Consider the following 17,756-nt stretch of genomic DNA (forward strand, 5'->3'; position numbering starts at 1 on the left):
CTCAAGATGGGATTCTTATCCAGGTCAGCTGACTCCAAGCCCTGAGATTGTGACCAAAAGGCTGTCTGGTGCATTTATGTCTGAGTAATAGCCTGTGTTCATGGCCTAAGGCTGTGAGGAACTAATGGAAGGATAATAGATGGCCTCACGCCCCCTGCTGGCCCCTGTCCTGTGTGCAGCAGATGGCAGCACTTCCCCAAGTTGGTTGTTTATGTTGGTAGGAAACCAGCAAGGCAGTCCCTCTGTTACCTTTGGCTCCACTAGAAGCGAAGAGAAAAACAGCAGAGGGTGAAGGAAAGGAGGAAGAACCTAAATAACAAAGACTGTTTCAGAAGTGGTTGGGAGTGCTTGAAAAGTGTGCTTCCTACGTGGTTTCAGTGTTGGGCATCGAGTGTGAAGTGCAAGTTCCTCCGTGGATGGGGGCCATCTGGGGCCAGTCCTGGAATTGGGGCCCAGTGCGCAGAGGGGAATGCAGGCAGCTGCTTCCTTGTATACACAAAAGCTCCTAGTAGGAAATGTGTGTGCCAGAGAAAGCCTGGATGGTTCCCCATCCCCAGCCCACTCCTGGAACCAGGAAGCTTCCTTCCTGCCTTGCCCTGCCCCTCTACTCACCTACAGCACAGCCCCCCCTTGCCACTCTTCCCAGGTGCCAGGTTCATGCTTCATGACCACTGTGGTCTGATTGCCAGCGTGAGTGTGAGCTGGGCGCAGAATAGAGTGTACAGGGTTGCTTAGAGAAGGGGATGCTGGGAGAGGAGATGACACATGGTCCAGCTCCGGCACCGGAGCATGCCTGACCGGCAAGACCCCCCCCCCAAGCTTGCCTTTCTGTGCGCCCCCAAAGTGTGAGCTCCAGGGACAAGGCTAGTATGGAACTGGATAGCCTTTCTGGGGTCTTCTTTTCCAGCTCAGCTGTCTGTGATGACAGCGAAGTAAAGAACGTCCTCACCTGGTCTCTTCTGCCTCACTTTCATGACACCTGTAACTCATACAAAGATAAGGTTCCTTGGCTTCTTGGTGTGTGACCCTCGGTTTCCAGGTTTTGTTGTGAGCCTAGTAAGGTCTCTGAGTAGCTGACTGTGTTACTTGCATTTTGATGCTGTATTTAGGCAAATCTGACATTGCCAAAGTGACTTTTGATCTGGTCTTGAAGTACTACAATGGGAAGTAGGGCCAGATGGTGGGTGGTGAGAGCAGAGCCTTGGTGAGTAGCAGCCGCAAGAGGGAGGGCCAAGCATGCTGATGGTATGTAGAAGAGCCATGGGGCCAGGGAGGAAGCTCTTACAGTGTCTTGCCATCCTTAAGCTAAACAAGGCATTGACATTGGTGCTGGGATCCAGAGTTTATGTAGCATTGGAAGCAGTTCACAGATAGATGGAAGGCTTGGCTATTTGAACTTTGAATCAAAAGCCAGTGGCTTGAGGCATTTTAGGGAAATTCCAAGCAATAAATCACTAATGTGTAGTGCTGGCTGAACAAGTGCCCTGCCCCCCACACTGACTTTCAGAGAGAGAGAATGACGTTAACCTCACAGCGGGGGAGAGAGGGACAGTTAGTTAGTTCATAGCTCAGTGTGGAGGATGAGAGCAAAGTCCAGACAGTTGTGTTCTGCTCAATGGAAATTGCTGAAGGTGGCCTAGGCCAGGGATGGACAGTGCCTGACTTCTTTCTGCTCCTTATCTCTCAGTGGCTGGAAGCATCTGGACCGTGGGACCCTGGCCTGTGGTATGAGTCAACAGCCTCCTTGCCTGAGGGAACCCAAGTTCTCTGCTCCAGCTCTCATTGGTGTCCCACTGATGTCCCCTCAGATAACCTGATTCCTTCCAGTAAAGTGGTTGGGCCAACGTAGGCCTGAAGATGATTTAATTTCCTTATCTTTATAGCTTCTTGCAAAGACTTAAATGCCCAGATCCAGTAAAATTCCTTTGTCAGACCACAGTTTTGACGCTAGTGGGTTCAGGGAAATGTCATCAGAACAAGTCAGAAGAAAGTAGCGTGTGTGAGAGAGGAGGGGCTTGGGCTGGAGATGATGTGGTGTTTAGAGTCGGTTCTAAGCAGCCTTCACCTCTGCCCTGGGTGGCTGCAGCAGGGTAGTGTGTCAACTGTGAAGCCTCCGGGTTGGGTAGGGGCTGCTAAGCCAGTCCTGTGTCTTGTGTTGTAGCTGACCAGGCAGACTGTACAGCAGCTCTCTTTCACTTGACCTTCACATTCACCCCGGAAATGACCCAGCCTGCTGTGTCCTCCTTGTGTTCAGATGACACAGGCCCAGAAAGGCTAATAAGTCACACAGCTCAGGTGCCTCAGGTCACACAGCTCTCCAAAGGCAGATTTCTATCTCTGCATCCTTAACATCCTTCCAGGGCTCGGAGGGGTGCTGCACCTTGTTTCGATGGTTGGCTGGACTCAGGTGGGCGGCTCCTAGGTTTTCCTCTGTGGTCCCCCAGGAGGACCCAAGATGAGATGGTATCCAAGGCTCTGCATGTTGCAGTCCCTCAGCTTTTTCTGAGTTGTGCCAAGTTGCCCCACACCCAGCTCAAGGCTACGGCCCTTCTGCTGGGTGGTTTATATTCTCTGAGCTGGTCTGGGAACTCACCCTCTTTCTTCATTAGCCTTTGGGGAAGAGGCAATTGAAAGCATCTGGAAATGCAGGTTTTATAGACATTTCACAGAGGCTCAGCCAGTCTCCGTCTGCTTTCCTTGGCGGCTCAGCGTCCCTCCCGCTTGCCTTCCCAGTGGCCGCCTTGCGCTCAGCCATTGTGTCCTTTCTGCTGCACTGGATGGAATTTGGAAGGGGAAGGAGGCATCCTGGTAGGAAGTAAAGGGATATAGCACCCTGCATGCTTAAGCTCAGGAGGACTCCTGGTTCAGGGTCACCTTCTCCCTGGCAGTTGCAGAGGCCCGTGCAACCCCCCAGCCTCTCCTAGCTGAATCTGCAAGTCACTTTCTTGACCTGACTCCACACCCATTCCCTGTGCCTGCCATTAAAGGCTGCCCAGGTCATGCGAGGGTTCCGGACAGACAGTCCAAGCTAGAGTGTGTCAGGAAGCAAATGCAGGTGATTTGTCCTCATTCGAATTCAGCTTGGACACCAGTGTCCTTCGACATGAGTGATTTGTCTCTATTTCTTTAGATTCCTAAGTGGATTATAATTTTTCTCTTGGTATTATTTGGCAGCAGTCATTTTTCAAGGTTTTACTAAGTTCTTCAAATACTTGGAATTTTTGGGAGAAGTTTAGGAGAAGATCGCCATCTTCAGGTTTCATGGCACAGTGCAACTTTCAGGCCTATTTTAGGGCACAGATTTTCTTCTCCCTCTTTCCCTTTTTTCCTCCCTTCTTCCTTCACTGCCTTTTCAAAACTGAAAACAGCTACATCAGAAATCTCTAAATGAGGTAGAATATCAGTCCTACTGGGGAAAGGAAAGAGGTTGGAGTGGGAAGGAAAGAAAACAGTGATACCCCAGTAGCCATTGGGAGAGTTTCTGTTCCTCGTTGTCATGGATCGGGTACACCCCCAGCAATCCCATTGCTATTTTAGAGGACAGATCTTTTGTGCTTCCTCAAAGGGAGCCTCTGGTTCTGGCATCTGCTAGCATGAGAGAAATTCAGAGACCAGGTTGCAAACCTCTTCTCACTCCAGTAGTGATGGTAACTTTGGGATAGTGGGACTCACCCTGATGAGCCTGGAACTTCCCTCCCTCCCACCATCCATTTCTGTTTTAAATCAGTCTTTCCATGTTATTGCTGTCTGAGGGATCGCACTACTTCAGATTATCCCAGCCCACGCAGAGAAATGTCACAGTTACAGAGTGAGCCGTATTTGTGACAGTTTCTCTGTGCTCACCTGATACTGTAGTTTTCATAATTCTCTCCTTAATCCTCCTGCACTCATGTGTGCAGAATGGAGGCACCTGGGATAGAGGGGCTTGAAGGCCACAGCCCAGAAGGTTCTAGGAAGTGGGTGGAATCAGCAGCAAATCCAGACCCAGGTCTCCTCACTCCTCTGTGGTTTCCATTAGCAGCAAAGGACAAAAGGAGCTAGGGACCCAGAAGACAGAACCTTGCTACAGGAGGAAGGCCCCTCGTTAGCCCTCCCCCACCCCATGTTCTGCAAATCCCAAGGATTGTTATTCACCCTTTCAGGTTCTTAGTGACTGTGGTGAAGGGCAGACTAAGACCACAGCAGTAGAAGGACGAGCTGAGAGATTCCTCAAGTCTCAAGTGGATTTGCCTTCCCTGGGGTCCCACATACACACCATCACCCTGATTTCTGTACAACTGTTTTGAGCCACAGAGGAACTTTACAGTCTGACCCAAGCTTCTCTGAGGCCCAGGGAGCTTGTAGTCAATATCAGATAAACATCCTGAAAAGCCATACTTCTTGTTTCCTTTTATGGTTTTTTTCTTCCTCGTCCCCCCACCCCCACCCACTGTTCCATGGTAGTCATTCTTGGGCTGTTTATTTAAGCTAAGGCAAATTGAACCACATGGTCCATACGGAAAACAGCCATATGCCACCTGTGTCTCCTCCCCTCCTGGTCCTCTTATTAGCGATAGTGCTGCATAGCCCTTGTAACCTCCTCTTTGTGTTCTTTACATGTGTGTGTGCACGTGCATGTGTGTACACACATGGATGTACATGCCATGGCATGCAACTTGGGAGTCGGTTCTCTTCTTCCACTGCTGATGGAACTCGGTTCTTCCCAGTTTTAAGGGCCCTCGTTCATAATTTTTGGAAAATACCTACTGACTTCCTACTATGAGAGAGCAGGATTTAGCTCTCTCTGTTAGCATATGTTAAATATAAAATACCTGCTTCTCTTCTGCTTTTAACCCCTCAGTGTACTTCACCAGAATTTCTGGTTTAATTCTCATTTCATTTACATCACACATCAGTTTTATTTTTTATACAGCAATGTGACCTGTTAGCTCTATTGCCTTTCTTAGAGATGTGTCCCAAGAGTGTGTGATTGCCTCTATCCAGTTTTTCTATATCAACACAGACACATCTCTTCTGGGGGTTCTACATGCACACAGGTACCCCATTTCTAGTATAATTCTAGAACTTTTTCTAGATGTTCTAATAGAGAAATCTCTCAGGCCCATTTTCCTTGCTACCACCTATCCAGGAGCCCAAAGCCCATGTCCTGCTTGACCCAGTTACTGACCGGGTTCCTCTGAGAAGGACCCTTGCTCATTTATTCTGAGAAATGTATCCTGTAGTTACTAAAAAAGTCAGGATAGGTCAGTGTTCTAAAGCTTCCTGTGTCTGAAAATGAACTCTACTCTCATATAAACAGGTAACTAGTGTGTTTATTTTTATTTTATGTGTTTTAAGTGTTTTTGCATGTGGGCATGGTAAATGTGGAAGTCAGAAGAGCCTTTAGAGGCCAGATCCCAGGAACTGGAGTTATGGATGAAGGCCATGTAGGTGCTGGGAACTGAACCTTCCAAGAACAAATGCTGAGCCATCTCTTTAGTCCCCATAGTCATTGTATGAAAAGCGCAGTTTAAGTGTGATGTGCAGGAGAGGCGGAGATGATTGTCTTCCATGTCCTCATGATTATCGGTGTGTGCAAGGGTGCTTGCTTAGGTGGGTAACATGATTCTGGCACAGAACCAGAATCTCAGAAGCTGCCTCCCCAGTCTGCACAGTCTTTGAAGAAAAACAGCTTGTAGTGTTTGCTTATGGGTTTATTGTTCCTTGCTCAGTGTCTGGTAGACAGGGGTAGATGTGTCCACTGAGTACCGTGTCTGTTGTTGCCCTTGGTATTTGCGTGACTGTTTATAGCTATTAAGTACCTAGGAAGCTTTGTTTCTTAAAATGTTTGTTTGCTTTAATTTTTTATGTTTATGGTTTCTGTGTGGCATGTGCCATAGCATGCATTTAGTGGTCAGAGGACAGCGGTGTGGAGTCCTCCCCTTACCCTTCACATTTTCCACCTTCCTCCTCCTCTCTTTCCAGTGGTTTAACCAAGCGTGCCTTCACCCACAGAGCCATCTCCCCGGGCCTGGTTTTTGTTGTTTACAAATTATTGTTGTCAACTGAACAGGTTGGGTTTTGAAGAATTCTTGACAGCTACTTCCTTTTGAAAGTGTTTTCCTACGCTGGTTTGTACATGTGTCCATCCATTCCCTTAGGGAGGAGTTACAGCCTCAACCCAGTGGTCTTCAGAGTTTTGATTTTGTTTATACATCAGGTTGCTTTGTTCCTTTTGCCCTTTGGGTTTGCAGCCAGGGCTCCTGAACTGTCCAGGCTGAGTTGCAGGGAAAGTGAGGTCTATTTGTTTCCTGCTGTGGTCTCCAGGACACCTTCCCCAGCCTTTGTATTCTTAGAAGCAGAGTCACTCCTTGGCGGCACTGGAGCCCACAGACACCACTGGCCAGGCTTTGGTTCCACATCCCTGGCCTTGGAGAGACAGTGCCAGCTTCTCTGTCCCTTTCAGCCCTTCAGGCACAGAGGTCATATCCTCAAAATAGAAACCTTTGTAGACTCGGTCTACTGCACTTGTGGCTTGGTCTAATTTAATTTCACGAATTTGGGGACTGCTGTTCAGCTTTTCTTCTCAAGTCAGCTTTCAGGAACAGTTGAGTGCACATTTGGGAGGGCATAGGTGGTTCTTCAGGAACATAGTGGTGATCTCTGTACCACCCAAAGCCTGGCTCTCACATGGCCAAGCTTTATTCTTGACTCTAGGCCTATTCCCGAATGTGTAACTTCAGACAACAATATGTAACTCTGAGCTCCTGGTTCCTCCTCTGTACAGAGAAGAGTCCACTACAGCAGGGATGACCTGAGTTATCCTTATGAAAAGCATGACTCACGACAGCCTGGGGACACCAGACCTGGTCTTCCCTTCCACACCGGCCGGAGGTTCAGTTCAGTTCCCCGAGCAGCAGGCTCTGAGGACCATTAAACCTGCCACGCACCCTCTTCTGCTTGCTCCTAGCTCCTGAGTGATAGATATTTTTTCCCACCCAGGACGGAGTGATTATCCATAACCCAGACCATTAGTGGTCTAGTGTATTGACTGCTCTGTGTCTGGCAGTCTTTATGCCAAGCACCTTCTGCCTAAATAGTTACCTCTGGGACTCTTCTGTTGCCCAGCCTTGCATTGCCAGCGTGCATCGGAGGCTCAGAGGGTTCCTTCTTTGTGCTCAGTTGCTACCATGGTTTTCAACTTGTATGACCCTGTCTTGGGGAGATGAAAACAAATGTCTCCTGACCCCAGATTAAGCATCAATGATAATACAAAGTAAGGATTCCATTCAAGTCACCCTTGGGAACCAGTGAATTCACTGCATTCCCTTATGGTCATGAGTGGGGGGCTTGTGTAGAGTGATTTGGTTGACCCCCTCCTAAAATGAGCAACACCATTAAAAAAAAAAACTTACCTCAGTATCAATGGCAACTGCCCCGGGCTGCATAAGTGAGGTTCCCTTGCATTTAACTGTCCACATACTGTCTACTACTCATGGGGGTCCTATCTCCCCAAGGCAATGCACAGCCAAGGCAAAGTTACTATGGAGAGCTGGGAAAGAGTCCGAACGAGATCTCTAGTGAGGGTCTGGTGGCCTTCCCCACTCCCTTCTCCCATGAGGAAACCACAGCAAGCTGGCTCTTGAAGGTGTCCAGGGGCAGTCACAGCTGCCCTCACGGAGATGGAGATGGCTCTGGGGCTCAAAGTATAGGGTTCCACAGTGTGGCTGTTCCTTCTTGGCCCCTGTGAGTATGATCGAGTTCGCCCCTCTGTTCCTGACTTCTTGACAAGGAGTGGTCTGAACTCCCAACACTTGTATGCTGACCTTTCAATGTCAAGAGCAAGAAAACTTCAAGCTTCAGAGCCTGTTAGCTTTGTTGCCACTCTGCCCTAGCCTGTGGGCTACCAGTGGGTAGAAAGAGCTGGGAGCTCAGGCAGGACACCTGCATTCCATGTACTGTGTCCCCAGGGCCCTGCTGTGCGCCATTCTTTCCCATGACTCACTGCCTACAGGAGGCAGCAGTGCTGGCAGAAGTGGGGCCTCTCAGACCTCAGGCTAGAGATTCATAGTTCCTTAACCTTCACTGTACCTTACATCTTTCTGTGGCTTTTATTGTCTTGTTTTTGAGAAGATGGCCTTGGGACTGGAGAGATGGCTCAGTGGGCAAGAGCCCCTGCTACTTGTGCAGAGGATGAGTTTGGTTCCCAGCATGCACATGGTAGCTTACAGCTATCTGTAGCAACGTCAGCTCCATGGGCCTTTGTGGACATCAGGCACGTGTGCGGCATATATACATACACTCAAGGACACGTCCGTATATATAAAGATTAAAATGAGAAGATAGTGTGACAGCCTTTGCACAGATGTCCCCTCCCCAAGCCACAACACAGTGGCTTTGCCTTGGTCTTTACAGGCCTTGGGGCATAGGCTCACTCTCTTCTTCCACAGAGACCTGCAGGCTTTCAGTTTGGGCTCGAAGCTGACAGGCATCTGGTATGGAAAAGTTTTGTAGGGTCCTGTTTTCATCTCACCTGGAATCCACTAGTCTTGGAAGCCTTGGTAAAGTTAGCACCCAGAAGTTGCCTAAGTGAGGGTTTAGCCATCCTGAAGAAGATATCTACCCAGTCATATTCTGCATGCATGGGATACTGGCACCAGATGAGACATCCATCCTGTGCTTCTCAGTGTCATGGCCAGAGTTCTTCAGTTGGATAGCAATCAGGATAGCAGCCAGCACTCCTTTGGGATATATCTTCTAGAGTTTATAGCCAGTCAGCCCAGTTGATGAAACGGAATTATCCATGACCCCAAACCACTTCCTTCTGGTAGTACTTTTAATATGCAGGTATACTGTGCACATCAGGAGTGTCATGTAAAATGGCAGCAGCTAGCTTTTGAGTGCTTGCTTTTCATTGGCTCTAGGATCTATGACAAACTTCGAAGTATGGTGTCATTTAAACCTGACAACCCTGTGAGATTCACTCCATCATTGTTGCCACTCTGGACATTAAGGAGGCAGAGTCATTGTCAGAGATAGCATACACTGACTAGGGCTTTGTCCTTGAACTGGCTGAATCTGGACTCCACCTTTTTTACCAGTGGGCAAAACTGTAAGAGTGTTTGCCAAGCCTTCAACAATTTGAATATTAAGTATAACAGTCTAACTCAGGGTAATAGTTAGTGAGTTATTGATTTAAACCTTTTTGTGGGGGGGTGGTCCGCTATGCAAAGAACTGGAGATGTAGTGTCCCTTTAATTCCTTGAGTTTTCCTGGAGCCCCTGCTCTTCTGGACGTTCCTCGGCCCTGTGACTTAATGGCAAATGCAGATCTAGATAGTAACGTCACACTCAGCTACATATTGGACCTCATCGAGGAACTTTAAAAGTGACCCATGCCTGGCCTCAATTTTCAGAGGTTCCAATTTAGTAAGAGTGGGGAACAGGCATTAGTGATGTTTTAATAATTGTTGGGGGTCAGGACACACACCTTTGTGTTCCATGTACAAAGTCTTAAGCCAGGTATGGTGACAGTACATTTTATCCCAGTCCTTAGGAGGCAGAGGCAGGTGGATCTATGTGTGTTCAGCCTGGTCTGCACGAGACCCTATCTCCAAAACAACAAACCAAATAAGGTCTTACAACAAAGCAAGGGAAGAAAGAATGCCCTTTGACAATAAATGACTGAATGAATCCAAACTTTTTGTTTCTTTGTTCCCAGTTGACCTATGCTTTTTTCTTACTGTCCCTGTTTGGCCTTGGAGAGTCTTTCCTCGTGGCCCTCACTTCGCCCTCTGCTGTGTTGACCTGCCCTCCGTGCAGAAGTTTTATGTGGCTTCCAATGGTGGCTAGTGACCCAGAGGCTCAGCACTCTTGTTTCTGCCAGAAGGAAGGAGGGAGTACCTCTTTGGAAAGCTGGGACTGAAAGTCCATTGTGGGTGGTCCTGATAGCAGCTGGAATCATCTAAGGTTTGTGCTGTGGGTAAGGAGCTGCAGCAGGTGTGATGTCACTGTCAGGCAAGCCAGGTGAAACTTGGTTTGGTGGTTGACATTGCTGTGGTGTCTTAGTGTACCCGGGAAGCCCTCCTGAGGCCTTTCGGAAGCTATGCAGCCTCGCCTGGTAGTGACAGTGGTTGTTTTCCTCTGTGCTCTAAAGTATCTTTCCAGAAGTAACATTTCAAGATTCCCACCCATTCTCCAGTTCACGCAGGTGAGTCCTGTTCTCTGAAAGCATTTGTAATGGGAATGTCACCGTTGGTTTCTTGCAGTACAACAAACACCTCTTCGTGCACATCGGGCATGCCAACCATTCTTACAGTGACCCATTGCTTGAATCTGTGGACATTCGTCAGATCTATGACAAGTTTCCTGAAAAGAAAGGTGGCCTGAAGGAACTGTTTGGAAAAGGCCCTCAGAATGCCTTCTTCCTCGTAAAATTCTGGGTGAGTAGACAAAAAGTCGTTTTACTGGTTCCTGTGAGCGAGCGAGCGAGCGAGCAAGCGAGCGAGGTGCAGTACAGCCAGCTGTGGTTCCACACTGACTGGGTAGGTGGCTTATTCATGGGGTGGCTCAGAGGTGGCTGGAGTCACAGTGCAAAACTTGAGACACCGCTCCCTTTCTGCTGCACTTTACCCCATTAAGCCGAGTGACCCTTGACTTTGGAGCATTGAACCTGGAGTCAGGATGAGGGTAGAGTTGTGTGCCTCAAGATGTTCTAAGTGTCAGAGAAGATACACAGTATCTGCTTCATTCCTGGGCTAGGGTGATGGCTCAGTCAATAAAGAGTGAGCAACACCAACTTAGGGATCTGTGTGCGATCTCCCACACCCGCGGCTAAGAGCCAGCTGTGGTAGCATGCGCCTGTCATCCCAGTGCTAAGGAGGCAGAGATGGGAGAGTCACCGGACTTCACTGGCTAGCCAGAGTAGCCTGCCTAGTGAGCTTGGGAGCTGGCTCCTGAGGGAACTTTGGTCTGTATACACCAAAAAAAAAGCAAGCAAGCATTTCTTTCCTACTTTCACAGGACACAGCCACTAGAATTGCCCTTGGTGCTTGGTCTTATGATGGGCCTTCACCTCTGAAAGATACTCTGTGTCCCTTCCCCCAGTGGCCAAGTGTGCGCCAGCGGCCTGCTGATAGAGCTCTAGGGGCTGAGTGGGGAGCACAGGAGACAAGCCAGTAGCAATGAGAGTTGGTTAGTTCCCAGTCTATAAAGAAGCTTCAAGTGTTTGTGTCCTTCAGTGTGTCCTTCTAGGCCTTCAATGACCAGTTTCCAAAGGGCTTTCCTCCTGGCTTTTGCAGGTCCCTTGGACTTGTGTACCCACACCCCTCAAGCTCTTCTAGAAACCATTGTCTTTCCTCTTCTGCCCCCAAGTCAGCAACTTCCTCTCAGCACTGAAGCAGAGCGTAGATGCCCACCCCCCTGACTCCTGTTTCATTTTGTGGTTAATCAGTTCCCATGCTGGGTCATAATTATTGGGCCGTGTATTCAGCTCCCCTCTGGACTCCGGCTGCCCCCAGGGGACCGCATTCACAGAGTGGCTTCCATTTATTGAGTGCCTGCTGTGTGCTAGGAGTGGGCTAAGTGCTTTACACGGATTTCATGCTGTAAGTGGAATTCGTCTCATATCCAGCCAAGAAGGCAAGCCTGGGGATGACAAAGGACAAACCGCTTCAGGCTTAAAATCAGAGCTGTCAATTTCAATACACCTCCCCGTGCCCAGGCAGCTTAACCCGCGGGCCACAGAGTTTGTCATCCTAAGACTCCCCATATTTACGACACCAAGCATATGTCCTAGGGAGGACAGCCTACCCAATGTAGAAACAAATAGGTGGATCAGAGAAAAATGTATGTTTTAAATTCCTTGGGGGAATTTGCATATTTTATTTATTCAGCTTTTCCATCCTTCCTTGGTGACTAGGTTATACTGATTATGCTGTCAGCATTCAAACCTGGATGGATGCGGCCAGCCTTAACATTCAGGGCAGCCTGAGAACGCTGCCCAGGCCGCTTTTGCGGCTGATCGTAGAGACCTGCGTGCCACCACTGCCCAGCTTAATTTTGATTTCTTGTTGAAGAAAAATCGGTGTAATCACCTGAATATTACAAATGTCCCACCCTTTTCGGGGGGAGGCAGAACCTCAGTTTGTAACCCAGGCTGGCCTGGAAGAGATCAAACTGTGTGTGCCCCAAAGTGCACAGCTTAAAGATGTGCACCAGCACCCTGGGGCCCCATCTCACTACTATAAAAAGTATAGGCATGCTTAGCCAGGCCTGGTGGTGAGGCAGAGGCTAGTGGATCTCTGAACTTGAGACCGGTCTTGTCTCCAGAGAGATACATGTCAGCCAGGGTTTCTCAGAAAAAAACGTGGTTTGAAAAGCAAACAAAAAATCACACCCCTGCCCCACAAATGATCTGCATGCATGTTTAAAGTTTAAAAGGTGTGTATTAGCATAAATATTTTGTGAGGTTACCATAAGGTAAGATAAGGACTGTCTATAGTGCAGAAAATAGATAACGAACTATGAAACAAAAGCTTTGTTGTAAGCCTGAGAATGGTCCTCGAGTCAAGTTTGACAGTCCTGTTGTCAAAGGTCGGAAATGGGTTGTTTATCCAAGTTAATAAGGAAGTATAAGATGATTAGAAGAAACCACTTTTACTACTTTCAAATTAAACAGCAGCAGTGGGTTTTAATGATGATAAGATTTCTCATAATTAACATTTTGTTTGAGTGTAAATTTACATGGAAGGTGCTTGTTTTGTTTTTTGAATTTGCTTCCAACATTGCTTCTTTTACCTGGTGGATGAGCTGCCTTCCCTGAGGGTTCTGCCTTCCCTGGGGTTCTGCCTCTCCTGGGGTTCTGCCTTCCCTGGGGTTCTGCCTCTCCTGGTAGTGTCTCCTGATAAGGAGGCCTTGCCTGCAGATGTGTGGCTGGCATTGTGCAGACTCAGACTGGTGCTCTCGGAGCCCAGATACGTATCTGTTCTACTCAGGTTTATAGGATTAAAATTGAGCACTCCCATGAACATGATAGGAAACGTGACTCATTCAGCACCACTGTCGGGAGCCCTTAACCTTTCCGAGGAAATTCATGGGGAACTGTTAGAACAGAGGAGAGACGGCAGTTTCAATCAGGCTGCAGTTTGGAGTCTCACTGGCTTCTGTAATGATTTGGTGAGGATGGGTTGCGCTCTTAGCATCTCCATCCTTGGGTATCAGCAGATGCGTGCCGTCGACGATGCTTCAGAAGGTTTAACACTCCCTTTGAAACAGCTTTTATATTAGCAATTCATTTAGCGGATTCTCCTCTTAGTGTGAATTCGGTAAATTACAACAGAGACCCCCGTGCCCAGCCGTGCTCCCTTTTGCCTTTTTCGCAAACCAGGAAGGCTCTTAATTTGCTCATTTGATTGCTGTTGAAATTCCATTTTCAGAGTGTCTGACCTGGGTTCAGTAAGGCAAGACAACCTGAGGTGTTTCCTATGGAAAAAAAATATCTGTGCTGCCATTTCACAGACCGACAACCAAAGCAAACGACAGAACCCAGACACCAGTATGGACACTGCAGGCGATGGAAGCTTAAGCTCACATTGCCCAAGTGAACTGGGCTGGGCAGACTTAAGCCAGGTCTTTATGAAGGAAATTAATTTAAGGGTTTAACCTAATAAGGAATGCAGATGGAGCTGGTATCTTTGAGGGGAGTCTCAGCTTTCCACTTTCAGTCCTAATAGTGCGCGAGTATCAAGAATTCTCACGTCAGATACTCATGGAAAGAAGCTGCATTTTCACCTTACAACCCCAGACTGTCCAGAATAGCGTTTAATGAAGCCTTATTCTTAAACTTAATTAATTAAATAATATAACATTGTGGCTGGGGGCTGGAGAGATGACTCTTCTTAGGGAGCCTGCTACTCGTACAGAGAACCAGGGTTCAGACCACAGCCCCCACAGCAGGTGGCTCACAACCATCTGTAACTCCAGCTCCAGGGATCTGACACCCCCTTCTAGGCTGTGAGGGCACCTGGGCACATTATGTACACACACATACACACACAATAAATCTGCATACATGTGCATATACACATATGAATAAAGTCTTTTTATATTTTTGAGAGGGAGACCTTACCTGGCTAGCTGGCCTGGAATTCATTATATAGACCAGGCTGCCCCTGAACTCACAGAAATCCCCCTGACCTGCCTCCCAATTGCTGGGAATAAAGGTCAACCCAAAATACAACAAATCTTTTAAAAATTTGTATTTGTACAGATATGTATCTTATTGCCAGGAATAAAAATTTTCAATGTACATTTAATATTTTGTTCTTTCCAAATCATTATAAATGGTTATATTCTAGGAGCTAATATATGTGTGTGTGTGTGTGTGTGTGTGTGTGTGTATATATATATATATATATAAAACCTGTATTCTTAATAATACTTTTCTCTGTAATGTTCTTGGAATTACATGCACTATGAATAACAGTATGTTTGTGCTCATTTAATTTACATGTTTACCTTTTTTGAGCTTCGACTTTTGAGACAGACTCTTGCCTTGTAGCCTTAGCTGCCCTAGAACTCACTATGTAGATTAGGTTGGCCTTAAACTCATAAAGAAAGATCTACCTTCTGTCTTCAAAGTGTTGGGATTAAAGGTGTGCACCACCATGCCCGAATAATCACTTTTTTAAGGAATTAAGAAGCAAGGTTAGACGCTGGAGAGGTGGCTCAGAGGTTAACAGCACTTGCTGCTCTTCCAGAAGTCCTAAGTTTAATTCCCAGCAACCACATGGTGGCTCACAACCATCTATAAGATCAGGAGTCTTCTTCTGGTGGGCAAGGATACTTGCAGGCAGAACACTGTATTAGATACATAGATAATCTTTAAAAAAAAAAAAAAGTAACAAGGTTAATTTACTAGCCATACAGATGTAAGAGAATTTTATGAACTAGGGAAAAGGTGAGCAAGTTATCTCGCATGGGGGCACCCTCTAGAATCCACCCAGAATCTCCTCATTTCGGAGTTGCCTTGACCACATTGGGAGAATCCCTCTGCCAGTCGGCTGGCCAGTCCTCAACAGCTTTCTCTCCTGGGTCTTTGGACTTACTGTTGTTAGCAAAACCGGGGACAGGGTACAGCCATTCCCTTGTGTGGCTATTTAAACATTGTTGCTGTCTGAGGAGAGCTGGGGGTGGGAAGTAGCACCACCCTTGTCACACTTGTTTTGATTTTTGAAGTTGTTTGTAGTTGCAGGGCATCGTGTTAACTAAGCAGACTGTACTACTGAGCTGCGTGCACTCCAGCCCCAGGCACTAGCTGCTTAAAACTGAGCTTAGACCCTTAGCCATAGAGGAACCCTCTGATTGGTTGTGTGTTGACAGAAATCCAGTGTCAGCTCTGCCCCCTTCACATTTCAAAGAAGGCTGTAGACAGGGCTTGGGAGTTAAAAGCGTACACTGCTTTTCCGCACCTACCTGTAGCTCCAGCTCCTGTGGCTCAAACACCCTTGGCTCCCCCAGGACACTCAGCCACACAAATACATAATCGAAAAAAATAATACAAATTAAAATCTTTTAAAAGTAATGCAAGTTACAAGTGGTCCAAGCAGAATACAGTTTAAAATATGAGGGAGCCTTGGCCCAGTTACCTGTCATCCAAGTCTGTGAGCATCGAGCATGGCTACAGTGTTTCTACTCAACAGGTATCCTCACCCCACAGCTCCACCCCTGGCCCCACCCCACCCCAGAGGTTTAGAATGTTTCCTTACATAAGTCAGAATTTGAGGATAAGCCTTATTTTTTGTTTTTTTTAGTAAAGATGACTGGTTAGCATTAGTAGAATTACTGGATTTGTAACTAACCTGTTACAAATTTTAACCATTAAATTTTAGTGCAAGTGTCTGAATCGTTGGGACATTCGTGGATTGAAGTACCATGTGATGTTTATTTGCCATGCAGATATTACTGGGTGCCTCGTAGCTTCTTTACATATAATTGTTATTTCACTGTGTGTGATTGGTTGCCTGGTGGTTGTTGTTTATTTTAAAAAGACATTTCATATATGGAAACTCCAGTCCAGAAAAGAGTCCCATTTCCTGGGAAAGCAGCAGCCTTCACACACCTGATGAACAGGGTCAGGCTCCGCCAGGCGCCCACACTCATTGCCTGACTCTGTTAGAAGGCAGTAGCCTTCTGAGTCTAACACAAGTCCCAGTGAGTAGTCTACCCTGGTTCTTACCTGGTGTGTGGGTGATATTAATTGCATTTTTGTAAATGAATGCTGGTATTGGTGGGAAATTTGCAATGCAAACACACAGCCTTTTCAAACCAGGCATATTGTAATTAGAGCAAGCTTTTAAGAGTCTTTGAAGTACTAAATGTTTATGAAATTCAAATAGGGGTGTGTAATCTGCACAATAAAGGGGCCCTGGTGGTGTTTTTAAAAATCGCCTATTTTGTGGATGTAAATATATGGCATAATTAGCGGAAAGTAACTTGAAGGGCTGGGCCGGCCCAGTTTATTCCTGTTATTCTTATTTAAAACAGCTGTGGCCAGAGAGCTGCCTCTGTTTCAGTTGCGCTGGGCAGGGGCACAATGGCTCCAGTGAATGGAAGCACTCAGGGACCCACTTCCCTGCAGGCAGCTCCTTCCTTGTCCCCAGAGGCAGCCTGTCTAACTGGAGAGGTGTTCAGCTTCGCTCCAGCCTCTCCTGCCCAGACCCTGATGGCTTCGCATGCAAATGAAGCAGGCTGGGAAGACTTTGGGCTGCCAGTTTTCTCTAGACCCACCTTTTCACCCCCCAGATAGGCTCAGTCTCTTAGGGCCCCTTTGCCTTGTACAGAGCAATTGTCCTTTGGCGCCTGTGGGAGCAGCTGGGAAGCCCGCAAAGCGTGCACTGCCTGGCCCTGCCTCACCATGTGGCAGGCCTGGATGGCCGCCCACAGCAGGCAGGGCCCAGCTCCCAGTGCCGCCTGCCAAGCAGCCAGATGCTGCCATTGGGAAGAAATTGCTTCACAATTTGAAATCTTGGTCCTTTGATCATGGCTCAGAGAGGATGCAGAGGAGAGATTCAAAGCAGTAGTTTGAAAACTGCCCATCCATCAGTGCCTATTACCCTGACTCTTGCAGGGACGGTCCGAGGTGGTTTTCATTTGTGTGAGCTCATAATTCCTCCCCGGCCCTTCTGCACACTCAAGAATGATGGGAGATAAGTAGGAAGGAAGTGCCTATAGCTCGCCCCTGTCCCTTTATGGCCCTGCCTTAGGGGTTCTCTCCTACCCATGGTCCAGCAAGCTCTGCCTCGTTAAACTGTGGCACAGCCAAGCGACCTTGCTGTGTGGACTTCCAGTTCTCAGTCTTCATTGGCAACATGGGGCTTTATCTCCATTGTGCTAAAAATAAAATGCTGAGGTCCCCCTCCCCGCCCCCGTGGCCCGAGATCCCAGGCAGGGAGCCCCATGGCAGGTGAGATGGAGACTGATACCAAATGTTATGATTTAGATAAAATGCTGCAGTTCCCTGAGTGGTGTAGTGTTAGGTCACAAGACCAGGGCGGGCCACAAAGGCGGCAGGTGAGAGGCAGAGATCTATTAGGCACGCTATGCAGAAAAAGTGGGTGCTTATTTAGTGAGTTATGGAGGGGAAAGGTAAAGAGAAGAAGGGGGAGGGGGGAGAAGGGAGGAGAGTCAGGAAAATGGAGAAAAGCAGAAACTTCGGAAGAGAGATAGAAAAGGAAGAAGGTCTCAGGCAGGAAATGATTGGCGGATGGGGGCTGGGGG

General features: G+C 47.6%; 1 protein-coding gene across 3 annotated transcripts in view; it reads left to right on the plus strand.

Moving 5' to 3' along the window:
- Positions 1-17,756, plus strand: part of Tead1 (TEA domain transcription factor 1) — a 228,957-nt gene that overhangs the window by 188,055 nt on the left and 23,146 nt on the right. For all 3 annotated transcript variants that reach the window (XM_013347686.2, XM_013347687.2, XM_026781155.1), the window contains one exon: positions 10,247-10,420. In XM_013347686.2, coding sequence (XP_013203140.1) covers positions 10,247-10,420 — 174 coding nt within the window. The remainder of the gene's footprint in view (positions 1-10,246; positions 10,421-17,756) is intronic.

This window comes from Microtus ochrogaster, chromosome 8 (assembly GCF_000317375.1).
Source record: "Microtus ochrogaster isolate Prairie Vole_2 chromosome 8, MicOch1.0, whole genome shotgun sequence".
Taxonomy (NCBI): domain Eukaryota; kingdom Metazoa; phylum Chordata; class Mammalia; order Rodentia; family Cricetidae; genus Microtus; species Microtus ochrogaster.